The sequence below is a fragment of the Chrysemys picta genome, chromosome 2 (genome assembly GCF_011386835.1).
Source record: "Chrysemys picta bellii isolate R12L10 chromosome 2, ASM1138683v2, whole genome shotgun sequence".
Lineage (NCBI taxonomy): Eukaryota > Metazoa > Chordata > Testudines > Emydidae > Chrysemys > Chrysemys picta.
Genome location: NC_088792.1, coordinates 269,540,901 through 269,568,842, shown reverse-complemented (window position 1 = coordinate 269,568,842; position 27,942 = coordinate 269,540,901). Strand labels below are relative to the sequence as shown.

The following is a 27,942-nucleotide window of genomic DNA, read 5'->3' as shown; positions in this document are numbered from 1 at the left end:
CATTCCTCCTGCTGCAAGACACACTCTGGTGTCTCCTTCAGATGTACGCCTTAGTCAGAAGGTCTGGTGAGATGCTCTCTTGAGACCCGAGGCCAGGACTGCTTTCATTTTTGAGACACCAATACTCCCTATTTGTGTATTGAATTTATAGTATGATGATAACTCTTAAAACTGAAGCTTCTGCATAAACGTTCTATTGAGGTTCCAGGGGTTACTGCCTTTTTTCTTTTTAATGGGAAAAATTAAGGACCCTTTGCTTGTTTTTCCTTTAGTATTGATATATAAGGTTTCAATTTGTCCCTTTCTAATTTTTAAAAAAATCAAAGAAACCACAGCTTGTATCCATTGTGCTAAGCCCTGAAAATTCAAAAGATCAAAAACCGCTTTTGTGTATGAATGTACTGCGAAATGTATTTCAAGTTTTTAATTACATCTAGAATTTTCGTCTTTCAACTGTTGTGGACTATCTTGCTGATAAGATAGTGACATTAATGTGGTTACAGTCTTACAATTTCTGTGCTTTAAAGCAGTGGTTTTATACACTACAAAGTGACTCTGCAAAAATGGTATTCTGAAGTTTCATGGTTGTGTCTCAATTATTCTAGTTCAAACTTGCTCATTGTTAAAAGAATATTTTTTTTCTGCCAGCCTTAAACTCAGACTTGGGCTCTGAGAATAAAGCTGGGTTCTTTCCTTCTCAAGCATAATCATCTGTAATAAAGGTACTGCAGGCTTTAGCCAAAGTACAGGTGTGCATGTTGGAGCATGATTGGGTGATCAATCAAGAGTTCCCTTGTGCTTTCCTATGAAATGCAATTCCTGCAGGCTTACTGCAGCAACCTGTAGGAGAGAGTTTTAATGTCCAATGCCTGCATAACATGCTCAGTTTCAGGTTGTGTCCCTGATCCTGGCAAAGGTAACATCAGGGTGGCAGTGCCTGCATATTCTGAGGGTCAGTGGTGGCTGACCTGTACTTAATTTCCTGGTCTCAAGCCCACATAATGCCTGTCAAATACCTCCACCAGTTTCCTTTGGTCCCCGCAATTAAGGTTAGATTTCTTTTCATCACCTTATTATCCTGGTCCTTATCTTCAAGGCTCTTAATGGTTTGGGCCCAGGATACCTAAACGATTTGCTCATGCTTCAGGAACTCAATTGCTGCTGCCTCTGCCACTATAGTATTGTTTACTTTTAATCTTGCATCAACAATGAAACAACCATGCTAATTAGAGAGAGAACCTTCTTTTCAGTATCCGTATACATAATGCTATCTGCTATATACTTAGAGTATCTTTTTTTTAAAAACATACTTCTGTAAGGGCTTCACCTGTGCACCGTGAAATGTACTGTTATTTATTTATGTAGACCTATTACTGCCTTATTGCTGTTTCCCAGAACTTTCCTCCCCCAATTTTAAAACAAAGGTGCTCATCAAATTTTTTGAATATAGGCAACTTACTTTGCATAATTTTGATATTTTTTCAGTTTAATAATGATATGGAACTATTCTATATTTAAAAATTACTAGAGAGCATGTTAGTCATGATGATAATGTTATCTTGAATCCAATTTAATTGTATCCTTGTATAATATATTGATCTATGCCTGTATTTTTATTACTCCACTACAACCACATTCCTTTATATACCCTAGAAGGCAGAAAATAGAGAGATACAGTAAAGGTTTTATATTGCAATGAAATGGAAGTATGATTAGACTAAGTTTCTAATTTCTTTTTGACCTATCTAGAGAAGTTGGAAGTTGCACCACCATCCCCAGGACAGCTGAAACATGGTAAAAGAAAAAAAATACTTATTGAATGTAGTTGTATATATTTTTTGATTCCTCATACTTGAAATACTTTGTCTTATTCTCAAAACTGTGCAGATTTATTCTAACTCCTCCTTTCATTAATGGGAGCTATCTACATATTTTCCTTAGTGACTAGTGAGAGAACCTACATCTGGAATGGACTGAAGTATTAAAAAAGTATCTGCAATCACCGTGCTGTTGTATCATAATACTCTAATTGGGGAAATGACCAGATATCTTTGGTGTGTCTTATTGTCCCTAATGTCTAGTTTACCCACACCCCAAATACAAATTATTACTTTAGAGGAAAAGAAATTCAGAGCCAATACAGAACAGTGTATTGGTTCCGAGCTGTGTTGATGTGGTAGCATTTATTTATTTATTTTGCATCCCACAGAAGTAAATTATCATCTGCGTGTGGAGCGGTGGTGGGGGACTAGAAAATAAAAACTATAAATGTTGACTACTAAATTCTCAGAAATTTTATCCAACACTTATATTTATAATTTTTATTTTCTAGTCCACCACCACCACCACCACCACTCCACACACAGATGATAATCTACTTCTGTGGGATAAGAAATAATTTACTCAGATACCACTTCCTGCCAAAAAAGAGATTCACTGAATCTTAACACGTAACATTTTTAGCCTAATCCCAAACCTACATCTATAGGAGAGAACTGTGCTATAACCAGGCTGATTTGACTACTAAATTCTCAGAAATTTTATCCAAGTCAGCCTGGTTATAGCACAGTGTTCTCTCCTATAGATGTAGGTTTGGGGTTAGGCTAAAAGTTTTAGGTGTTAAGATTCAGTGAATTTTTTTGGCAGGAAGTGGTGTCTGAGTAAATTTATTTCTTATCCCACAGAAGTAGATTATCATCTGTGTGTGGAGCGGTGGTGGGGGACTAGAAAATAAAAACTATTTGTATATACTGGGTTGAAATATTTTAATTTTTTAACTGCACTTACATCTGCTTAGTGTTGATCTTCCATAAACACTTTAGCAAACAGATTTACCGGCAGAAATGTTTGCCAAAGCAATTTATATTTAAGCAAATATTGCAGAATATTCATGGAAAGGAAATTTCAGATTATCAAAAGTATTCATGCTGTTAGCCTGGAAAGAGTTACTTGCATGCCGTGACCAAATTGTGTACTTGAAACAGGGAACAAATACATAAAAACTTTAATTATCTGTGATCAAAATGAACAGGGAAAAAACCCACCCCAGTCCAAATTATTCTTGACAAATTATGTGTTCAGCTCCATTTATTATCAGAAAGAATGTAAGTACCTTTTTCTTGTACATCAATGGACAAACACACTACTACACCCTTTTCTCTTCTTTAGTTGTGTAAATTGTTTGTAGTGTTACTCATTCAGGGACCAATCTAAACCCTATTGAAGTTATTAGAATCTCATTGACTTAATTTTAGAGTTTGATCAGGCCTTTGCGCTAGAGATCCATAGTTGGCAATACAGATCTTGAAAGGCACTGCAGTGTGTCACACTTAGTGTTTTCTGTCTATTGCCTTCTTAATGTCCTCAGTGTTCAAGCTTGCTTATGTACCAGATGTTTACAAATCACAATCCACTACACATTTTCAAATGCTGATATGAAGAGAGAGAGTTTTTACTGTCATTTAGTATAGTTCCAAAATTCCAAACTAAACCTTAAGTATTTGGGGGCAAATTTTTTTTTTTATTCAAGTATGGTATTTTAGTTCCAAAAATTGGATTACATCTAGGTGCCTCTACTGGGTAGTATGAGTTGACTGTACCATTCACATTTTTATGATCCTTTCGGTTTCCCTTCAGTGTGAAATCAATACTCATAGATTCTTACCTCTTATTACTCATTTCTTCCAGTGTTCTTCCACAATGCAATACCTTTTGTAGGGTTTGGATTCTTGGATAATGCAATTATGATTGCTGCGGTAAGTTTGTTTTTATGTCTCATTTTGATAAAGGAACTGTAGTGTCTCAGATTAAATACACATTTATTATGATTTCCAGAAGACTTTTTTCTACCATGTTGCTAACTTCAGTCCCATTTTAGTACTTCCACTGGGAATATTTTCACATTTTATTTATTTATACAGAATATTTTCAATTTTTTTTTTTTTTTTTACTTTTCAGAATAGTGATGTTCATGTCTGAAGGGGCAAAATTAGAGCTGATCTTATTTTGGCTTGGTTTGAAAAGAACTTGCTTTTTTTCCCCCTGCTCTTAAAGATCTGTGCAGTGTGAGCAGTCTAATACACCTCTACCCTATATAACGCAACCCGATATAACACGAATTCGGATATAACGCGGTAAAGCAGCGCTTCGGGGTGGGGTGGGGGCGGGGCTGCGCACTCCGGTGGATCAAAGCAAGTTCGATATAACGCGGTTTCACCTATAACGCGGTAAGATTTTTTGGCTCCCGAGGACAGCGTTATATCGAGGTAGAGGTGTATGTGAAGAATCCTTCATTCTGTTGACTGACACTGGCTTGTCGTGTGACATTAGACATGTCATGGAACATGTTTTACTTATAAAATGGTTATAATATATCATAGCACGCAGGAGTGTTGTGATGCTTAGTGTTTGTAAAGAATGTTTGTGACTTGCTGATAAATAGATACGCTGTAAATGCTGTTGCTTCTTTTTATTACAGTATTTTATTAATCTAGGTGGGTTTAATTGGAATAACACTTTCAAATATTTCTACCTAGTTCATAGATTCCATGGTCAGAAAAGATCATTGTGATAATCTAGTCTGAACATCTGTATAACATAGGCCATAGAACTTCCCCAAAATAATTCCTAAAGGCAAAATAAACTAGTGGAGTGGGTGAGAACAGGAGTAGAGGCCAAAAAAATCTTTCTTCTAATCTTGATTTTTTTACCACTGATCTTAGGGGGTTGGGCATGCTACTTTATTACATTGTGTCATCTTCCTCATTTGACAGATAAAGCCCTAACTAGCTCATGTGGTGCTGAGTATTTATTATTTTGATTAGCATTTGAAGATCTAAAAGTGTTAGAATAATTATAACATTTATTGGGTTTACATTTGGTAATTAAAAGAGAATTAAAATAGGAAATTAGTGTGCTGAGATTGGGACTCTTGTTTTTTGATGTCCATTAGGTAGCCACTGTGAAACAAATATATAGTATGAAATGAATATAGGAGGTATTAAATATATGAAGCAGGGACCTGGATTTAAGGGAATGGGAAAGGCTGGAAGGAGATGTTTTGGTCCAGTAGAAGCTATGGTATTACCTACCTCTGTACTTCTAAATAACGAAGCAAGCAGCCATCAGTCTGTTATGTTGAGTATGAATGTTCTTAACTTATTGCTGACAATTAATGCCTCAAATAATGACAAGACAAACTTTTATTTTCAGGGAACCCAAATAGAATTATCGATTGGAGTTGTCCTGGGAATAACAACTATGGCAGGCAAGTAATATAAACACAATAATAAATGTAAACCAAAATGGCAGATTCCTTCAATCTAGACTGAAAATGAGCCACATGGATTTGAAGCAGCTGCTCTTTGTTCCATAATTGAATCTTGTTTATAGAGAAACAACTCTCAGTTGTTAAAAGTAAGTATTCCATCTACAGTAATGGAATTTTCAGCTGAAATAGCCTCCAAAGATATTGATAGATTGCAGTTGTTGTGTTACTTTTTTTTTTTTTAAAAGTGGCATTTGTGTAGGAAAGCTGTAAACCACCAAGGGCCTGATTCTACAAGCTGCTATGTGCCTGCAACTCCAAATAAAGTGCACAGGAATTGAGGGAACTCACCTTGCAAAATCAGGCCCACAGTCTATAGCTTTTAAGTATGTTTAAATGATCTTGTCTGTTTACCAGTATTTGCAACATGTTATTTAATTCTGTCATACTGTTTGAAAGAAGACTCTAAAGTTCCAGTTGCAGAGAAAACGGCACTTAAATGCTGACATGAAAGTAGGGGTGACTTTGTCTTGTATAAATCCTAGATGTAATTCTTTTGCAAAATTCTGCTTTACTACAAAATTATCAAAAGTTATTTTTGTTTAACTCATTAACGGTGGCCAATGCCAGATGCTTCAGTGGTAATGAACAGAACATGGCAATTATTGAGTGATCCATCCCTTGTCATCCAGTCCCAGTTTCTGGCAATCAGAGGTTTAGAGACACCGAAGGCATGGGATTGTATCCCCAACCATCTTAGCTAAGCCATTGATGCATCTGTCATCGATAAACTCAAGTAATTCTTTTTGAACCCAGTTATACTTTTGACCTTCACTGCATCCCCTGGCAAGGAGTTCCACACATTGACTATGTGTCGAATGAAGAAGTACTTCCTTATGTTTAAACCTGCTGTCTGTTAATTTCATTGGGTGAACCCCTAGTTTTAGTATTTTGTGAAAGAGTAAATAACACTTCCCTGTTCACTTTCTCCACACCATTCATGATTTTATAGATCTCTAGCATTTTGGAATGCAGAGTGTAGTTTCTCCATCTGGGTGTTCTCCTCAAATACTAGTTAATAGGACATAGAATGAGTATTTTTCTAAAAACAGACAAGGAAACTACACATTAGCAACGGGAATTTAGTTATAAATCCAATCACATTAGCAGACCTTTTTGAATGACTTTCTTGACGTGGCTAGTATAGACCTAGAAAGAGTGCTCAGCTGGAAAATGTCAAACATAAAAGACACACAAATGTGACTGAAAATAGTGCCATGCTCTGTAATTTTCCTTACTGAGTCCCTGTTAAAATGTGAAATACTGTATCGTCAAGAAAAACTGTTGATTAAGAGGGAAGTGGTGTCTGATTATGCCATGTTGATTTACTTGTTATGTGATTTGTGTGTGTGTGTGTGTGTGTATATATTTATTTATTCGTTTAACTGGGAAGAAAATCTAAGTTAATTAGAACTATCCTTAAGATTAGTTTGGCAATTTAAAGCTTTTTGTTCTGCTTGTCCATACAAGATTCAATATGCATGTTGGTATACACTGGCTGAATTACCAGTCTTAGAAATTTTTACACCAGATCTGAAAAAGTTGTGTCTAGACATTGCCAATGGCATTTAGTAACAGATAGGTAAAGCCTAACAGGCGGTTTGGGCTTTATGGAGGCACTGTGGTGTCTTTAGTATTTTACAGTCCTCATGGAATGCTTTGTGACCACTCAGTGTTGGATAGACTTACAGCCAAGTGAGCTGTTGTTTGATTTAACAGATACCCCCAGCACCAAAATACATGTTATACCGACTGTCTGAATTATCTCCTTTATTTTTACTTCTGATATAAAGAAATAATAATATAAGTTTCGAAGTTGGAGTACTTCCTGTGGTTTACTTTCAGTGGTGTGTGTACTCTGCACATGTGGGACAGTGGCCCAGAGGCAAGAGGAATTGGTTTGCCTTGGGTAGAATGACTTTTAATCTTAATTTAATTAAAAACAAATCTAACAACAAAAAAGTAAACCTGCTTGTGAGTTCTGCTCTTGCAGCATAAGGGTTTTAAATGTGTGTAATGGAAAACATTACTCTTTCAGGCATGTATAAAATATATTTGCTCAGATTAAGAGCTAGTCTACATGACCGTGGTACATCGGCACAGCTGCACCAATGCAGCTGTACCACTGTAGCGCGTCTCGAAGACTCGCTGTGCCTATAGGAGAGCACTAGCCTGTCGGCATAATTACTCGACCTCAGTGAGAGGCGGAAGCTATGTCCATGGGATACCACTGCCTTTACTGGAATATCTGTCATACCTAGCTGTACAACTTCTAGTGCGAGTGCTGCTGCTTCTGCTAACTGACTGGAAGCCTTTTTGTGTGACTCAGACTAAGGACTCCTAGCTCCTTGTCAGATGTACAAAGTTGGCTGATGGCTATGGCCATTGTTAACTACAGACTGAAAATGTGTTATGCTGTGTCCCAGGTCTGAGTGAATTTCCTGAATTTAATAAATTCAAGAAAATAAGTGCACCACCTATGGTGTTAAAGCTCTGCTAGATCTACTGTTACAAATTGTGCTGCTAAAAGAAATCCTAGTGTAAGAGAAGAAACTTAATTCTGGATACTCATGCTATATATCTTAGTACCTCTTTTGTCAGTGGGTTTTGTAAAATAATGCTTTTCTGTTTCTCAATCTTTCAGCTGCGGCTTTGGGAAATCTTGTTTCAGATTTAGCTGGACTTGGGTAAGTCTGGATTTTGCTTGAAGTATGTTATTGCCTGATCTCAAAAAAACAAAACAAAAAACCCTCACCCAACAAAGCTTAATATACTGTAGAAATCCCTTTGGGTGTTTCTAATTCTTGAAATATGTATTAACAAACCAGATACCCATAAAGATACCAAAATAATTGCCCTTCTCTCCTGGAGTTGCTCAGAAATAAAGCTGCGTTCTTCGAATTACTGCACATGTGGCTCTCAATTATGGTGTTCATGTGCCCCAGCGCAGGAGTTTGGAACGTTTTCAGTAGCAGTGTCCAGGAGGGGGTTGCCCGGCATGCCCTCATCCCCCCCATTCCACAAGTACATAAAGGGCACAGTGATCCCAACTGCCACTCAGTTCCTTCTAAATAGTTCATATGGTACAGCATATATTTAGGCATTTCACTAGTCAACATCCTTTCATGCTTTGACTGTTATAACAACTGGAAATTATTTATATTATGTACAACAAGTGGCTGAAGTTTTTTGTTTCTAGATACTGTCAGCTTGTGTTTTGGCTTTTCCTGCCTGAAATATCGAAGACAACCACTGGAAAAGCAATGCACTTGTTCACTAAACATTATAGTCAAAGTGTTTGCTGTACTTCCGTCTCATTTTTAGGTTTTAGAGATCTTCACACTTCTCCCCACCACCCCTCGTATAGTACGCATAGTGTACCTCTGTAACCATATTATTATTTAGTAATTGCTCTGATAGTTGGGGGTTAATTTGTTTATAGTTAGTTTGTTTATATTCGTGAGTATATTGGTTATCCTTTCAATTAGCTTGTTAGCAGTAGTTGTTTTTTAAAGGCAGCAGCTTATGGCAGAGCCCAGATCTCCAGGCTTCAAGCCACGTCTCTTCTGGGGTGGGATCATTCCTCTGACACCTGCGATAGATGCCTTTACTGTCTAAGTGAGGAAGATGGCCACGCTGAGTGTGATTTTGCAAGTCCTTCAAGTAGCGCCCGAAAAGTAGAGGCAGTCCAGACTTTTTCTTACGGAAAGGTCTATGAGATCTGTGTTGGATGTTCACAACTTACCTTTCCAGTGCTCCGGTCAGCAGAAATGTGGCACCTAGGGTGACCAGACGTTCCGATTTTATCGGGACCGTCCCGATATTTCCTTGTTTGTCCCGCGTCCCGACCGACGTGCGGTCGGGACAACCGGACAAACAAGGAAATGCCCCGAGCCTCGAGCCCGGAAGTGCTCGCGCCCCCCCCCCCCCTGCCCCGACTCCGCCCCCCCCTCCTCCCCCGATTGGCTCCCTCCCCGAATCCCCGCCTCTTCCCCGGGCTCACCATTCCCCCTCCCTCCGCAAGTGCTGGAGGGAGGCCCGGGAGACTCAGAGGCAGCGCGGGGCCGGGGTGAGTAACAGTCCGGCCTGGCCCAGTGCAGGCAGGACTCGGGTGGTTGGGAGAGGAGGGGGGCGACCCGCGGGGCCAGGCGACGGGGGAGGAAGCGGCCATGGCGCTCGGCGGCTCTGGCGCCCCCGAACCCCCCGAGCCGGGGCCTGCAGCAGCGCGTACGCTGGGCCCAGCCCCTGGCTAGGCACGTCTGGGCTGCCCAGCTGGTGCTATCCCGCGGCGGCCCCGGGGCGGAGGCATCGGCAGCCCAGCCCCGTTCGTTCCCCTGCGGGACGGGGGGGGCTGGGGCCTGCTGCCCCCACTCCGGGGCCGCCGCGCGATAGCACTAGCTGGGCAGCAGCCCAGACGCTGGCCAGGGGCTGGGCCCAGCGTGCGCGCTGCTGGGTCCCCGCAGCAGGCCCCGGCTCGGGGGGTTCGGGGGCGCCAGAGCTGCAGCCGCGGAGCGCCATGGCCGCTTCCTCCCCCGCGGCAGTGGGAGCTGCAGCAGCGGCTGCTCCTGAGTCCCCGCTGCCCCGGGGGTGAGAACAGCCACCGCCTGGCCCCGCGGGCCGCCCCCCCTCCTCGCCCTACCACCAACTGAGTCCTGCCTGCTCGGGACCAGGCCGGACTCTCACCACCCCGGCCCCGCGCTTCCCCTGCGTCTCCCGGGCCTCCCTCCAGCACTTGCGGAGGAAGTTTTTTTTTTTTTTTTTGGCCCCGCCCCCCCCCCCCCCCCACGTCCCACCCCCCCCCCCCCCCCCCCCCCCCCCCCCCCCCGCGTCCCGATATTTGTCTTTGGTGATCTGGTCACCCTAGTGGCACCTAACGCAGGAGAAATTAAGACAAAAGAGACTCAGCGGAGTCCATCAGAGCAGCCAGGGACCCCTGCTGTCAGAGGACTAAGGCCAGGTCTACACTAGGAAATTAGGTTGGTATAACTACATCGCCTAGGGTTGTGAAAAATCCACATCCCTGAGCAACGCAGTTAAATTAGCGTGGTCTATACCAGGGAGTTAGGCTAAGTCGATGGGAGTATTCTCCATTTGACGTAACTACAGCCTCTTAGGAAGGTAGTTTAAGTACCCTAACAGGAGAAGCCCTCCAGTTCACTGCAGCGTTTTAAATGTAGACTTGCTCTGAGTGACTCTGACTCCTAAGGGCTGGTCTACACTAGAAAACTGGGATTGATCCGTCTATGTCGCTCAGGGTATGAACAATCTACACTGCTGAGCAATGTAGCTGAGCCAACCTAAGTCTCTGTATAGACAGTGCTTCCCTTCAATTTTTCCATTGACGTAGCTACTGCCTCTTGTGGAGGTGGATTACGTATGCTGACAGGAGAACCCCTTCCAATGGAGTAGGTAGCATCTACATTGAAGTGCTAAAGCTGTGCCACTGTAGCGTTTCAATTGTAGACAAGCCCAGGGGTGATATGGCACAGCTGTACTGCTGCAGCATTTCAGTGTGGACACTGCCTACACTGACTGAAGGGGTTCTCCCATTGGCGTAGGTAATCTATCTCCCAAAGAGGCGGTAGCTAGGTTGATGGAAGAATTCTTCCGTTGACCTAGCACTGTCTTCACAGGGACTTAGGTCAGTTTAATAGCACTGCTCAGGGGTGTGGCTGTCGCACCCCTGGCCAGTGTAGTTAAACTTACCTGCTTTTCTAGTGTAGGCCAGGTCTCCGTTTCGCAGCACCAAATCCTTTCTCTGCGGCTGGGAGGACAGGGGAGTTCTTCAAAGGAGCTGTTATGCCAGTGCTGAGAGTGCAGTGGCGCTCTGTCGTGCTGCAGCACAGCACAAAGCTGTGACAGAAATCTTCCTCTTCCTCTTCAGCTAAAAGATCTCAAAGGAAGAAGAATTCAGACAGTCACCTGTTTTCCTCCTCTTCGGCACAGGCTTCAGCAGCACTCTCCCTTTCAGCGTCAGAGTGGTCAGGACTGCAGTCTTCTGCAGTGTTTCCCTCGTTGGCACAGCAGCTTTGATCAAAGCCCCTTCTGGGCAAGCGTTTCAGCTGCTGAGGAAGCTTCAAAGCAGGGAGAGGCATCTACAACACCCTCACTGCGGGGACCTTTTTACAGCTAAATTTGCAGTTCCAAAAGCTTCTTTTGTGTCTTTGCCAAACCTGGAATCACCAATCCTGGAAGTTCCCCAATCTTTGTACCACCAAACACATCCCCTCCTCAAAACGAAGCCAGGGTACCGCTAAAGAAAATTGCTTTGAACCAGCATGTCGATACAATTAAGGATTTAAGTCCTACTCAAATCCTTCCACCCCCTTTTATGGCTTCTGCATTAGAGGTTTCTTCATCCAAAGACTCTGATTCCTCTTCAGACTCTGACAGGAATCCTCCACCAAAAAGGAAATTGCACGAATGCAAAGAAAAAAGTCTTGGCAGACATATGGAAAGGACCTTCCTATTTAACCTGAGGATGCGAATTATTACTATGCTCCTTGATTCCCTCCACTTCTTTCCATATGGTCCACAACCATGGCCATATTTGTCCCTCATGGCCTCAATAGTTGCAATTTTGAGGAACAAGTTCTCCCACAGTATATGAAATCTATTCATGAGTCATCTGCTACAAACTCTTATAATTCTGATCTCTCTCCTCATGAAGTTCAAGATGCAGAGAAATAACAAATTGTAAGTGATGGTGAAATACCAGCCCAACAGGACAATTCTTCTGATCTTCTTTCTTACCTGATGAAACCATTTCATAGGCTACACCACTTTCAGCTGATGATTTTTAAATCTTTGAGGAATCATTGAAGTATATGACAAAAACACTAGAAGTTACTATGGTGACAGTTCAGGAAAAACATAAACTTTTTGATATTCTACAGTCAGCATCCCAAAGCAGGTTTGCACAGGTTTGAAGGCATATCGGATCCAACAAAAGATCTCTGGGCTACCTCTGTTTCCATTTCAGCTATTGCAAAACACACTGATCATAGATATCAGGTGCCCTCCAGGATTTGAGTATCTTTACTGTCACATCATCATCTCGCTTCATCACCACTGGTGGTTGCTGCAGCCAATGAACGATCAAAACAGACTGGAAAATCTATCCCTAAGGAGATTGGATTTTTTTTTTTTTTTTTTTTTAAAGAAAACTTACTCTTCAGCATTTTTACAGATCAGGATAGCAAATTATCAAATCATGCTAAATATGATTATGTCCAGTGGGTAGACTGTCTGAGTGCAATTTGTCCTTAAACTCAGAGTAGAGATGAGTTTAAAGCTGTTTGTGAAGAAGAGCAGCTTATTGCTAAAACCTCTCTTTAAGCTACTTTAGATGCTGCTGATTTGAGTGCTTGTTCAGTGGCTACAGGTATCATCATGCAATGCTCACCATGGTTCTCTGCATCAGGTTTACCAAAAGAAGTGCAAGTGACAATTGAAGATTTGCCATTTGATGGTCAGAAGCCATTCAGTGCCAAGACATGAATCTCTGTATTAATTAAAAGACTCAAGTTGCACATTCAGGTCATTGGATTTATATAATCCTTCTTCCAAAAAGAAATGAGTTTCATCCTCAGTTTTCATTCTCCAGATATAGGAATGCCCAATATCTATCTTTTTCATATTTCCGACACCAAAGGCCCTTCTGAACAATCTAGAAAGAAATCCAGATATCAGAAGTAATAATCAATTCCACTGCCCTCTTCTAGAATTACTCAATTGGGTCAGACACACAGACATCAAATTTGATGCTCTTTTACTCCACTCTTTGGCTCCCATCTATTTTATTTCCTGGAGGTTTGGTAGCAATCACCACAGATTGATGGGTCCATTAAGTAATCAAGGATGGTTATGCCAATTCAATTTCAATCCTTACCTCCTTCCCACCACCCTTCCCAGTCCCTTTTCAGGGACCATTCTTATGCGAGTGCCATGCATCAGGAGATGGATGAAACTGCTCAAGCTTGGAGCAATAGAGTTAGTTCCTCAGCAGTATATGGGAAAAGGCTTCTATTCTCCGTTTCCTCATATTAAAAAAGAAAGGTGACTTGCGTCCAATTCAAGATCTCAGGAACCTCAACAAATTCATTTGACATGTAAAGTTCCACATAGTAGCTCTTGCTTCAGATATTCCTGCGCTGGATCCCACAGATTGGTTCATTACCTTTGACTTACAGGACACTTATTTTCATGTATCAATACACCCAGCACACAGAAAGTATCTGTTTTGTGGCTCTGGGCAGTCATTACTAATTCAGAATACTACTTTGGAATTTCATCAGTACAGAAGACATTACAAAATTCCTGTCAGTAGTGCAGCCCATCTCCTCAGAGAAGGGTTGCATATTTACCATTACCTAGAAGACTGGCTTGTGTGGGGGAAGTGACGAACACAGGTCATAGTGGCAGCAAAGAAAGTGATTTGTTTTTCATTCCTGGGTTTAAGGATCAACTTTAAAAAGTCTACTCAGATTCCGTCACAACACATAAAGTTCATCAGAGCTTTCTTAGACTCAATAGCAGTGAGACATTCCTCACGCCAGACCGATTTCAAATAATAAAAAAATCTGATTCTTCACATCCATACGTACCCTCAGACAACAATAAGGATATGACTGAAGCTTCTAGGCCATATGACTTGTGTACATTTGTAACCCCATTTGCCAGGTTACATCTGGCTGTTTCAAGCATGGATCAGGTCTGTTTACAGACCAGCAATCCACACTAAGTCAATGAAAGTGCTAATCCTAGATCAAATTTTATTCTCGATGGAATGGTGGCTGATAAATGGAAATGCATGTGCAGGAATTCCATTTGTTCCTCTGATTGTATCCAAAACTTTGATAACATATGCATCCAAGATGGTCTGGGGAATACCCGCAAATCAAGACCAGAGGCCATGAGTCTTGAACGTATCTAGAATCCACAGTTCACATAAATGTATTTGAATGAAGGGTGGTAAGCTTAGCTTGCAAAGCATTTCTACCTGTCATAAATAATTACTAAATCCAAGTTCTCGTGGACAATTCCATAGCTGCCTATTACTTAAACAGGCGGAGGCATGAGATCAGGCCTTCTTTGCCAAGAAGCCATAAAACTTTGGGAATGGTGCATTCAGAATCACATCAAACTGACAGCTCTTCATCTCCCAGAAAAGAAAAAACGGTCTAGTGGCCTCACTGAGCAGGAAAATGTACTTAAAAAATGCAATACTAAACTGATTTTTTCAAGGGTGGGGACTTCCCCAGATAGACTTATTTCCATCAGTTCAAAATAGGAAATGTGTGATATTTTGCTCTTGAGCAGGAAAGAATCTGAAATCTCTAACAGACGATTCATGATTTCTTGGTCACACTGTTTGAGGTATGCTTTCTCTCCATTTCCACTAATTCCAAGAGTGTTAAACAATATGGCAAGAAAAGCCTTGAGTTATACAGGTGGCTCCGGCTTGACCTTGCCAGTTTTGATTCTCAGATCAAATGCTACTGTCATCAGTTTATCATATCATCAATTGATCACATTCACAGTTCTGGAAGGCCTGTTATCATAGAATCACGGTCTGAGTCTCCACTCAAATCCAGCCTCTCTGCCTTTCACAGCCTGGATGATATCTGGATGTCCTCAACAGACAGAGAGCATTCTTCAGACATACAGAGCATTCTTCTTCAGAGTAGAAAATTATCCACTAGGGCTAAATACCCAGCCAAATGGAAACATTTTACTTTATGGGCAAGGTCTAAAGGTTATGCTCCATCTCAGTGTTCAGTTCCAATAATATTAGATTACCTCTTATCTTTAAAGCACTCAAGACTATTTATCTCTTCAATCAAAGTCCATTTGGCAGTGATATCTGTATTTCATTCTCCAGAAGAGGGAGATACATTTTTTTCTTATAAATCAGTGAATAGATTTATTAAACAGCTTGTTCACATCTTTTTCCTTCTGTGAGAAAGATTGCTTCAATATGGGACTTTAAATTTAGTGCTTTCTTCACTTATAGACATCTCCACTTTGAACCTTTATCAAATTGTCCAATTTATCTACTAACAGTGAAGGTAGCATTCCTGGTGCCAATTAACATCAGCTGGTAGAATAAGCATATTTCAAGCCATATGGATTCATCCTCCATACACATTTTTTCACATGGGTAGAGTAACTGAGACTGCATCCATCTTTTATTTCCAAACTACTATCAGATTTTCATATCAATTAGTTCATGCATTTACCAGTTTCTCCCCACAAAAGCCTCATTCTTCACCTGCTGAATCTAAATTACGTATTTTAGATGTGAGGTCCCTGTTATATTGCCTAGATAGCACCAGATCATTTCATAAAATGTCAAGATTTTTCATTGCTTATGATGATTAAATCAAAAGGGATGGCTATTTCATCACAAAGACTTTAAAAATGGGTATAGCCTCTCTTAGAACTGCTTATGATATTAACAAGAAGAGACATCTGTCAAGCATTCAAACCACTCCACCAGAGCATAAGCTTCATAGATAGTGTGCTTAAGTCAGGTTCTAATATAGGAAATATATAGAACAGCTACCAGGTCTTCAGCTCATACATTTACGAAACGTTATTCGTGAGTTACGGATTCAAGATTTGACCCCTATTTTGGTAGAGCTGTTCTGCAGTCTCGTTTCCGATCAGTCCTAGCTCTCACCTCTTACAGGTAACTGCTAGCTAGTAACTATAAGTGGGCTCCACATGTGCAGTACCACGAAGAAGGAGGAATGGTTACTTACCTGATAGTAACTGTTGTTCTTTGAGATTTTCTGCACATGTGGATTCCATGACACACCCACCGGCCCCACAGCTTAGAGTCTTATAAATGAGGATTCTGGATGGCAAAAGGAACTGAATAGTGATTGAAGTTGCTGTGACCTTTGTGCCTTTGGAGGGGGCAGGAACACGAGGGCATGCAGGGCACATGTGTGATGTCTACTGGACACTGCTAGAGAAAATGTTCCAAACTCCTGTGCTGGGGCACATGGACCCCATAAGTAGAATCCACATGTGCAGAACGTCTTGAAGAACCGCAGTTACTATGAGGTAAGTACGTTCTTTATCTGTTTCTTACAGTAGCTGGAATTACGATATCTTTACTCGCATTGATTTCTCTTCCCGTTTCGGAATGTATTTTAGCCTTTGCGCCATTCCGAAAATATAGCAAAGTAGCTAAAGTTTAGCTTTAAAAGTTTTGCTGTATCCATTAAAAGGTATATTCACATACCTTGCGGATGATAAATAGAATTTGCACCCGTTGTTGCAAACAGAACTTGCGTTCACAAAACCCATTCATTTCAATGTGTTCTGTAGATGCAAATATGAAACAATTGCCTACTGGTAAGGGTTAGGATTGTGTTTGCACAAATGTTTGTACCTGCAAAATGTGGACCCACGTTTGTATGTATATATGTGTTTTTGTGCATGTCTAAGTGGAGACTCAGTAGAGAACCTGCTCAAAACTTGACCCTAAGGTTAGTTTGTTAATGTTCAAGTTGCATTAATGTAATGAAATGGCCAGAAAGTGAAAAACTGTGTGCAGATAAGAGAAACATAACTAAAATGCCATAAATCCAACATTTTAATATTTTTCATGCTACGCTTTTTTTGGAGCAGTTTCTTAAAAATTTCCTTGATCATCTCAGCATGACATACATTCTGTGCTAGAATATGAAGTTGCCACCAGCAGTGTGTAGGGTCAGTATTTGAGACTTTGGGCAAGATCTTTGGATAGCATTATGTGCTGTCTTACCCTCAGTTAGTTCAACACTGTCTCATTCTGGAAGAACAAAGCCCACAGAGAGAATCCTTTAGTGTTAGTATCGTCAAATAACTTTTCATATACAGGAAAAAATATGGAAGCTGTTATAAACTGTTCAGTCCTAATCTATAAACTTGACTGTTATAGTTTGAATAGACTCTGCATCTTTCAGTCCATCTAATGTAGTTTACTAGTGTGCCTAGACAGGTGAACTGGAACATCCCAACAATCTGCTTTCAGGCAGGTTTGTTCATCTGGCCTCCATCTTTGGAATACACTTCTTTTTATGGTGTTTATTTCCAGAGGACTTGTGCAACCTAGAGCTCCATAACTATTTTCTTTGAGGCTTATTTGTCAGGCCAAGTGCTTCCCAAACTCACTTCCACCACCTTGACTGTGTAGCAGCCCGCTATCTGCACCTAACCATAAAAGTGAGACTAACCTCCAGATAGATAAGTTGGTTAAAAGCAAAAAACGTTCCTAACCTGCATTCCTCTTCAGTGGGATAACACTGCACTGATAATACCAAGTGTTTCCCAGCAAGTGGCTAAAGTTCCAGACAAGCTTTAGAATATTGCCAAAGCTTTGACTAGCGGTAACAGGCTTTTAGAATCTCTACATAGAGAATTTCATGGTAATAACAATTTTCCCTTGGAAAACTGAAAAACCTGAAGAATTGCATATAAATTAGTAATTCTTTGGAATGACTTACCTGTATTGGGAGGGGCAATCTACAAATACAGTGCCTCATACAATTTTAATGTATTTTGCAAGTATTAATGTGCCTTGAGAATTACAAAAGTGATAGAGTGGGTGAGGTAATATCTTTTATTGGACCAACTTCTGTTGGTGGAAGAGACAAGCTTTCAAGATCTGTGTAAATACGGAAGCTTGTCTCTTTCACCAACAGAAGTTGGTCCAATAAAATATATTACTTCACATAGCTTGTCTTTCTAGTATCCAGGGACCAACACAGCTATAATACTGCAAAAGGCTAAATAGATAGTTAACTCTGTGAAGAACTTTTATCTGAAACCCTTATTTTATCAGTTCCATTTTAAAAAAGGTAACTTTTGTTTGCCATGTAGTTACTTGTATGATAAGGGTTATGGTAAATATGCTGAACACTCAGAATTAAAATGGAATGTAACTTTTATTTTACAGTTGTACTATTACATTTTAAGAAACAGGTATATAAGAGGGGGAAAGATGTCTTTAGACTCCAGACTTGAGTAGTTATCAGTGGTAAATTAGTATGTGTGTGACTTTTGAGCTTTCTTTTCCATAGGAAAAAAACATATTGAACATTAATTTCTGCCTCAGCAACTGATTATTAAAGCACAAATATATATGATATGATAGAATGTTCCATGAATAATTGTTGAGAGGGAAGCTCTTATGTACTGGATTTTTTTCTAGTACTGAAAAAGACATTGCTAAATGGTGAAATATTTTTTTCATAAATGTTACTGTAAAATGTGCCAAACTACAATAATGTCCAGGACTTATTACATGAAGATTTGGTTTTGTTGGAAGGCTTGACTAATTAGGGAGTGAATTAGTCAAAAGTATTCGCTTACCATATAATGTGAACTTTCAAGTCTGAATATTTTCTTCTATATGCCAAACTGGCGGGTTAGCAGTACAGCATGCAAGAAGAAAAACTTTTCAGTATAAGTTAGTACTACTTTTGCACAAGTAATTTAACTTCAGTTGTGCATTACTCCAGCTAATATATTTTCAAATCCAAAAGCCTGAGTACTACTAACATGTGGCTCTTTTTTTAGTCTTGCAGGCTATGTTGAAGCTCTGGCTTCGAGAATGGGCCTGTCAATTCCTGATCTGACACCCAAGCAAGCAGATATGTGGCAAACACGTCTCAGTGCACACCTGGTAAATATATTTATGTATAGTTTGTGTGTACTTTTCACTGGTCATTAGCAGGGATGGGCAGAATCCTTTTTTTCCCCCCCCCCCAAATATCAAATACTTAGCTTTTGGTATTTGGTAAATACTAAATATTGTTGTGTCAAGTTGGGGGGAAGCAGATCTGGGCCAGGGAGCGGGCCGGGGGAGAGGGGCGGTAGATCTGGAGGAGTTTGGATGATTAGAGGCAGGCTGCACTAGGGATAGGGGTGGAAAATAGCCGCACAATCTGCATATGTCTGTGAACTCTGGCTGTGATGGTAAGATTAGGTGGGTAGTCAGTCAATGTGATGGGTGGCAGTACTTGTCCTTTAGAAAGTTTGGTATCTATATTAATTGTCCGTGTCAGACTTACTAAATGCTTTCTGGCAATATATCTGTAGTGTGAACAAAACTAATTCCAAGCCTTAATTTATGTATAAATCTGTATGTTAAAAAAAAACTTTCCTCTAAGTAAAATGTGCATGTTAAAGGAATATCCACTACCTAGACTGAGGATAGAAATCATTTTCAGAATTACTGGATATTCATCATCTTACAGAGAGAGAATATTGGCTATTTTATTTTATTAAAAATTGAAGTATTTGATATTGACTCATTTAAAATGGGGGGGGAATTAATTGCCACAGAAATAAACTGACAAATTTCATTGTGATGAGATAAAGGCTACAGCTGCAAGATGAAGGAAATATCCCAGCAAGAGCTGAAAAAGTAATGTAGGAATAGTTTACCTTGATGGAAATTAGGGTAAAAAAAATTACAGCATTTATCTAGGAAAAGTAGTTATGGAGAGGTGTGTGTTTGTATGCAACACCAGCAGCAGCAAAAGAAGCAATGAATCCTCTAGCCTTATGTACAGTTACTAAATGTTTTCAGTGGCACACTCATCAGCCTCTAGCATTTAGGGTTTTCCTATGCTAATTGCTAATCCCAAATGTTAAAATTGTGAGAGTCTGACTTCTGGAACTTTAAACGAAGTTAACTGTAGAGCTACTCTACTGCTCTTCCTACACATCTTTTTGTAAGATCTCATTCATTCACATAGATTCAGCTTCCATTCTCATGCCGATGACTCTCAAATCTGTTTTTCTGCTGTCTCCGTCTAGCCAGCATCTCTCTTTGACAACATCTTCTAGGTCTCGTACCATCAACTTAAACCTAACATGGCCAAAATTGAACTAACTGTATTTCCTCCCAAAACCTTCCCACTCAACCCTTATTTGTCACTTCACAATATGGCCGTATTTTTTTTGCTCAAAGATCTAACCTGCACATCACCTTTGACTTCTCCTTTGACCTAGACATGTGGGCCCAAATCTTGCGGGTTCTTCCTCCATAACGTCTGTGAAATCTGACCTACTTCTTTGTGTACATGCAGCAAAATCTTACAGGCCCTCATCTCCCATTTTGATTACAATAACCTCCTCTTCTCTGGCCTACCTGACACCTCCTTCACTCCCTTCCATTCCATTCAAAGTGCAGCTGCTAAAGTATCTTCCTTGCCTGTCATTATGACCATGCCACCCCTTTTTTTTGAATCCCTCCACTGTTGTCATCTTCTCCATCACAAGAAATTCAAGTTCTTGGGCTCTCGTTCAAGCCCCTTAATAGTTCTGCCCCTACCCCCCCACTACTTATTCACACTGTCTTCTTTTATTATGGTGTGTATCCAACTCTTTGTGCCTTGCCACTGCCAGCCTTGTCCACTTGCATATATATATTCCTCTTCACCACTCTTTGTATGTTGCCTGACTTGGGGCAAAAAACAAAACAAAAACCCATTGAATTAATTTGACATGTTACCCTGATTGCTGTCCTTGCGTGTTTATATCTTTTTTGTCTTCCTATATTGTAAGCACTTCAGAACAGGGTTGGTTCCTAATTATGTGCTATTGCAGTGGCTAGTGTAATAGGACCTATTTCCTGATTGGGGGTGCTACCACTGTGCAAATGTGTAGCAACTGGACTGTGAAAACCCTGGTAATTTTTCTCCATTTTTTTCCCTTAGGGTAAAGCTATTGGAGTGACCATTGGCTGCCTTTTAGGAATGTTTCCTTTGTTCTTCTTTGGAGATGAAGAAAAAAAACTGGAAGAGAAAAATTAACCTTTTTACAATACAAATAAAAATGTAAACTAATGTACCTCAATTATTCAATTATGCTGTCAGAATATTTAGGAATTAACTGACAGTAACAATGTATAGACTTGGGAACAAAACATTCAGCATGTTTTATGAGTACACTAATTTATTGTAGCTTTGTCTTATTCAGTACATCTTTTTATAAGATACCATTTAGCTTTTTATTTAATGTAAATTGTTGAAATGTTTTCACTTATAGTAGCAACTGACGTTTACCGATTCCCTCTCACCTTCATCCTGTAACAGGATTATTACTTAATTGCCTGCTCTGGATGTACTGTGCAGATTTTGGGTTTCCGTGGCTGCTGCCTAACTTGTAAATGCATGCCAAAAAGGGTCCTTTTGCTGCTGCTCAGGTCCTCCAATCCAGACTATCAATGGGGCCAGTTGGCGGGTGATTTGGAATGAGGCCATTAAGCATTCTTGCAGTTTTTTCTTTTGAGCCGCCATTTCACATTGCCTGAGGATAGACCTGTTTCAGCTACCCCCCACTGTTTGGTTTGCACTCCTTCACAATTCTAGCTAATATTGCCTGCAAGCCATCCATTACACGCCATCACTTCTTGACGAGGTAAGTGTTTATAGTGGTGCCTTGTTACCAGGTTCTTCCTTCAGAGTTTATACACAGTCACCCATTTATTTTTTTTCCTGAAGCAGTATTTTGAGAATCAAGTTTAAAGTTAGTTTGTGGAATATCCCTTCTTTCATCTAACCCACCTACTCAAATAAGTTACAGCACCTACTTCCAGTAAGCATAACTTTCCTCTCTTTCTGAACTTTAACCAAACTCCAGGAATTCCAGCTGAGCCCCAATGGAGTAATTATGTGCTACTGGCAACTGGATCAAAACAATAAAACTGTTTTGTACAGAATAGCAGATAGGTTGAGAAGAGCTGTAGACAAGGGAGGGATGTCTTAAGATGAAATTGGAAAAGGAGAGTTATATTTGAGATAATGATACAGGAAGTCTCTTCCAGATGAGTGCACAGGACAAAAAATGAGGTTGCTCCCTTATTGTTTTGAACACTTCGTGCAAAGGGTATGAACCAGTGCTGTGTCCTGTCCAAGAAGGATATAACTTGAAGATCGGTTTCAGTCAAATTAAATCAGATTTCAGTGTGCCAACTCTGGACACTTTCCAGATCTGCCAGTTCTACATGTTTCCCTGTAGACTACAGATTTTCAAACCATTATATGGATTTGTGGGGAAAACCTCAAATATATGGGAAATAGTCTTTGTTTGCTTGTCTTTTCCTATTCATCTGCATCATGGGGAAGGAGAGCCAATTGGAGCTGCTACACAAGCTGATGGATAGTCTGGTCCTTCAGTCTGTGGAGCGCACAAGAACTGTGCTCCACTATCTATTAGCTGGGTAAGCAAAGGCTTGAGGGCTGGTGAAATGCTCAGCTCTTTAGTCTTAGAACTGGCTGGGGAGTTGCTGCTTCCTGCCAGCTCTGCAGCTCCCCATGTCCCCTTGACCTCCCCCATCTGCCTACGTGCATTTGCCCTCCCATGAGTCTCTAGCCCCTGACATCACCCTATCCACTCTGGCCCCAGCTTTCCTCTTACCTTTGGAGTCTTCTGGGACGGGCCCTGATGACCTGCCCCTCCCCTCCATAGGTCTTAATACGGTACCTGGCTGACTCCCTATCTCTAGTCTTTGGGGACCTGCAAACAGTGAACCCATTGCCTCCCAAATCCCCCAGAGTCCCACGGCCTTTAGCGGCAGGGACATAGCCTCCCAGGCACTGAGCTTTGCTGACTTCAATCATACTAGCCAGGAGTAGCTCTACCCAGTGGGTGGGGTTTCCATACCCACGTGATGGGAAACCCCCTGTTGCTGGCAAACTCCTCCTATGGGGGTGAAACTTTCTTCAGCAGCCAGGGCTGGAGCCAGCTGAGCTTAATGCCTGCAGAGCCAGGGTGTGGATTAGACAGTGTTCTCCCCCCCCGTCTTGGCAGTCCCCCAAACACTGGAGATAGTAGGTAGCCGGTCCTCCCAAAGGCACATAGATGTGGGAGGCCATTAGGGGGAGAAATGGGGGAGAAAGGAAAAGAATTAGGGAATCATAGGCCTGGGATGTTTATCAGGAGGGATGGAACTTCCACGCTTGGAATCCCCATCCTTGCCCTGGGCTCTGTCTATGAACGGTGAAGCCTATGGTACGCTTTCCCTCCTCTTGTGTAATGTGGGAGCTGGCTTGGTAGAGGGTTTTGTGGGTGATGGGATGACTGCATTGGGTATGAGGTGCAAGGGTATGTTTGTGTATGTAATGGGGGGGTGAGATTGTTCAGCACAAGTGGGTGGAACATACATGGGTGTGTGAAGTGGGCAGGTGTGCATGTATAGTCGGAGGGTGTGGGGCTGCATGCATAGAATGAGTGGGTATTGGGTGTGTATGCAGAATGACTGGAATGAATGGGGGGGGTTGGTGGAGGAGTGAGTTGTCTGGGTAGTATATGAGTAATGACGTTGGGTAGGAAGATGGGATGGAGTGAAAGTGGTGTGAGATGAATGCTAGTTGAGATGTATGGAATGAATGTATGAAGTGGACATGAGTAGAACAAATGGACACATGTATCTGAATTTATGCATGTTCATGCAACTATAGCTAAATTAAAATCTACTGGGTTTTTTATTTGTAAATGTTTGCAGGCATGATTTCCTCATTTAGAAACTCAATCTGGTGGTCTCTCTCAATCTTTCTGTTGAAAGCTATCTTAAGATGAATGAGTGCTCATGTAAAAAATGCTTAACAGGTGGTTTCTCTGATAGTCAAATTGGAAAAAAAAAATCAGTCTGGATTAGTGGATCTGATTTGCAGAATATAATTCACAGTTAAAACTAGACCTTTGTTTATTACTTTCGCTGTGAAAGCATTTATTGGAAAAGGAGATTTGTGGGTTTTTTCCTTTTTTTGCCTTATTAATTTTACTTATTTGCATCCCTGTATAATCTTTTATGTTTGTTGGTGAGTGATGAGTTATAGTTGCAATTACCATATTAAATATTTTTAATATTTCAGTATATGACCCATCTGTACTATAATCATAAATTCCTAATAGTTGCTTACAAAGAGGAGGATCCTCTCTGTACAATATGGAAGAAGATACCAAAAGCAGGGTAGAGCTAGGGCACTTTATTTTGGCAGCTCTGCATCCTTAGATGAGTTTTTCTAATCTGTAGAAAGATAGTAATAATTACCTTAAATCCCATGAAACTAAGTGTTTTGTTGCTGTTGGAAAGACTTTATTATTGCAGCCCTTATTTGTTTAACGTGTTTGATTAGCAGCTCACCTCCTTGGTGGTAAATCTGATCTCCCTCTTGACCACTTCCAGAGGCCCTGCCACAGCAGTACCAGCCCTTTAATCCTAATGGATGAAGAAGGAACAAAGAAATACTGTCAATTTGTTAATAAGCTTTGAGATAGTACTGATAAAGCAGTGTCTCAAAATTGCACTTCCAACAAAAAGATGACTTTTCATAAACTTTGTTTGTATCCCCTTAATATGTAGTATCAATTCAAATGTCCCTTATTGTAGGATAGTATAATCTCCTTCCAATATAAGTTTGTGTTTTATGTGGTGCTTGGATGCTTTAAAATTGGTCATCCAATAGTAGTTGTCTTGCCTGGAAAGGACACTTTGATTTTCTTCCTCTGCATATGTATCCAGTTCGCAAGAAGCTTTTCTTCTTTTGACTACTGTTCTTTCCTATTTTTTTTTCTTTACAAAGCTATAATTAGTCCCTTTTATTTATTTTTTTTTAAGATGGAGAACACATAAAATGCATTTTGGATAGCAGTCAAATTAATAATTATCAAAGTGTAACATGTTGCTGAAGATAAGTACCATACTCTAACGTATGGTACTTTGCAGGAGTAGTTTCAGCAGTGTTTCCCATTACAATATTGGCATTGAAATTTTTAGGCAATACTCAAGCTTCTGTACTTCACTAACCGATTAAAATCGGAATACTAACTTCATTCTCATTATTTTTGAGAGCTTGCAAGAACAAATACGTAGCTAAATTCAGCTGTTGTAGTAGTGGTCATTTAAAAATGACAATATTAAGTCCATGTACTATTGTTTATTACCCTGTGCATGTAAATTGAGTGCATTTTGTTGATACTGTATGGTAAACTATTGTTCTGCAACCAATGTTTTTAACAAGAAAAGATGAACTAAAAGATCTTCAAAGAAGTTAATGTGATTTTGTTTTAAAACTACTGAGCTGGCCATGAAAAATGGGCAGGCAACACCGTGGTTGGAAATAGTCTTGGGTGTCTCAGACCAGCCGTGGACAGGGAGATCGTGAAGGTGACTCCCTATGTCTCTCAGGATTTGGGAAAGGAATAGTTAATACTGTGGGTGAAATCTTGCCACCTTTGTCACCAGTGGGGAAGCTCTCACGGTTTTCAGTGGGGCTAGCTGTCACCCTGTATGTGGGATGGCTCAACAAGGCTACAGGATTAACCCTTGTATACCTCAGTAGTGAGAAAATAGGGGTTTGTGCCTATTCAGTATTGTGAATCTCTCAGCATATGTTTTTAGTAAATGACCAATGGCAATCCTGATTGCTCTGGCTCTGTTCTTTAAAAACACAGATTTGAAAAGACCAAGCATATAACAAGAACTACCATGTTGTCCGTACAAGTTTTTTAAGAGACTTGGTTCTTACTCCATTCATTTATTTCTATCAGTTTTGTACTGTATGTAAAATGGGCCTTTAACATTAAAAACTTGGTAGACGTGAAATTGTTCATATCCTGAAATGGTATGTCTTTTATTGTAACTTTAAATTTCATTATCAGTATGTTTTTAACAAATGATTCAAGTGATTACTGTAGTTTGAGTTCTTCCTTTTGCTTCCATTGCCCATGATAGATTCAGGGACATTTTTTTAGAAATAACCAGCGAAGAACATGCATTTGATAGTATGGTGTGTGCCAAACTGGGAAATATCTCTTATTTTTTATTAATATTGTGCATACGTCAGTGTGTTTTTATAATGCATTACCTGCTATGGGGTAAGATCAAAAGGGGTTGTTAGAGGAACCAAGCAGGAAAAGGAAAACAATCACCTAGATAAGGAATGTCCCAGCAAAACACAGTAGCCAGGTTATTAGCTGTAAAGAAGCGACTTATCTGGTGCCAATAAGGTTACATAGCTGCTTTGTCAAGGCTGATGTGAGAGAGAGAGAGAGCTCAAAAGACTCGGTCAGTTAAAGGATTTGCTCTGCTGAAAGAGATGGGGAGTGAGGATTGTCAGCAGACTGAGGCTGACAGACTGATAGACTGAGAGGGTCTGTGAAATTGCGAACTGACTCTCAAAAGGGGGGTCTGGAATAAGCGGAACCTACCTCAGCTATGCATAGAAAGGCTGCGCGTTGGTAAGTCAGGATACATATAGGACACTTTTTTGCTTTAACCCCTTTTCCTAAATGCTGAGTTCCCTTTGGCAAATAAATATTACTTTGTTTTGAAGAAGCTGTTTCAGTGTCACTACAAACTTATTACGTCACAGGCTTCTGGAGGAAGAGGGCTTACATGTGCCAACCCCAATTGGTGCCTCTCAGGTTAACGCAGCTGGTAAATGGGGTTGCAGCCCAGAGGTCAGTCTGAGTGGTAAAACTGCCTGGTTCCACCCAGAATGAGGTGCTGGAAGCTAGGCCTGTCACCTGAGGGGAGCACTTAAGAGGGACTGAAAGGGCTCTAAAGCACAGCTCACCCTGTAACCGTGACACATGATCACCAAAACATATCTTCGTATTTTTGTCATTCATCGAATCATAGAAGATTAGAGTTGGAAGAGACCTCAGGAGGCCATCTAGTCCAATCCCCTGCTCAAAACAGGACTAACCCCAACTAAGTCATCCCAGCCAGGTCTTTGTCAAGCCAGGCCTTAAAAACCTCTAAGGATGGAGATTCCACCACCTCACTATTTAACACATTCCAGTGCTTCACCACCCTCCTAGTGAAATAGTTTTTCCTAATATCCAACCTAGACCTCCCCCACTGCAACTTGAGACCATTGCTTCTTGTTCTGTCATCTGCCACCACTGAAAACAGCCTAGCTCCATCCTCTTTGGAACCCCCCTTCAGGTAGTTGAAGGCTGCTATCAAATCCCCCCTCGCTCTTCTCTTCTGCAGACTAAATAACCCCAGTTCCCTCAGTCTCTCCTCTCCCCAGCCCCCTAATCGTTGTCATTGCCCTCCGCTTGACTCTCTCCAATTTGTCCACATCCTTACTGTAGTGGAGGGCCCAAAACTGGACACACTACACCATTGCCAAATAGAGGAGAATAATCACCAGTCCAGCATGCCATTAGCCTTGGCAACAAGGGCACACTGTTGACTCATATCCAGCTTTTCGTCTACTGTAATCCCCAGGTCCTTTTCTGCAGAACTGCTACTTAGCCAGTCAGTCACCAGTCTGTACCAGTGCATGGGATTCTTCCGTCCTAAGTACAGGACTCTGCACTTGTCCTTGTTGAACCTCATCAGATTTCTTTTGGCCCAGTCCTCCAATTTGTCTAGTCACACTGGACCCTATCCCTATCCTCCAATGTATCTACCTCTCCCTGCAGCTTAGTGCCATCTGCAAACTTGCTGAGGGTGCAATCCATCCCTTCATCCAGATCATTAATGAAGATGTTGAACAAAACTGGCCCCAGGACTCACCCCTGGGGCACCCCGCTTGATACCGGCTGCCAACTAGACATCAAGCCATTGATCACTACCTGTTGAGCCCGACGAT

The 27,942-nt window shown here is 40.9% G+C and overlaps 1 protein-coding gene across 2 annotated transcripts in view; it reads left to right on the top strand.

The window, feature by feature from the left end:
• Positions 1 to 26,669, top strand: part of TMEM65 (transmembrane protein 65) — a 59,395-nt gene extending 32,726 nt beyond the window's left edge. For both annotated transcript variants that reach the window (XM_024102712.3, XM_065586107.1), the window contains 6 exons: positions 1,750 to 1,794; positions 3,688 to 3,755; positions 5,212 to 5,266; positions 7,971 to 8,013; positions 18,902 to 19,007; positions 21,049 to 26,669. In XM_024102712.3, coding sequence (XP_023958480.2) covers positions 1,750 to 1,794; positions 3,688 to 3,755; positions 5,212 to 5,266; positions 7,971 to 8,013; positions 18,902 to 19,007; positions 21,049 to 21,144 — 413 coding nt within the window. In that variant the 3' untranslated portion in view covers positions 21,145 to 26,669. The remainder of the gene's footprint in view (positions 1 to 1,749; positions 1,795 to 3,687; positions 3,756 to 5,211; positions 5,267 to 7,970; positions 8,014 to 18,901; positions 19,008 to 21,048) is intronic.
• Positions 26,670 to 27,942: the final 1,273 nt, after the last annotated feature.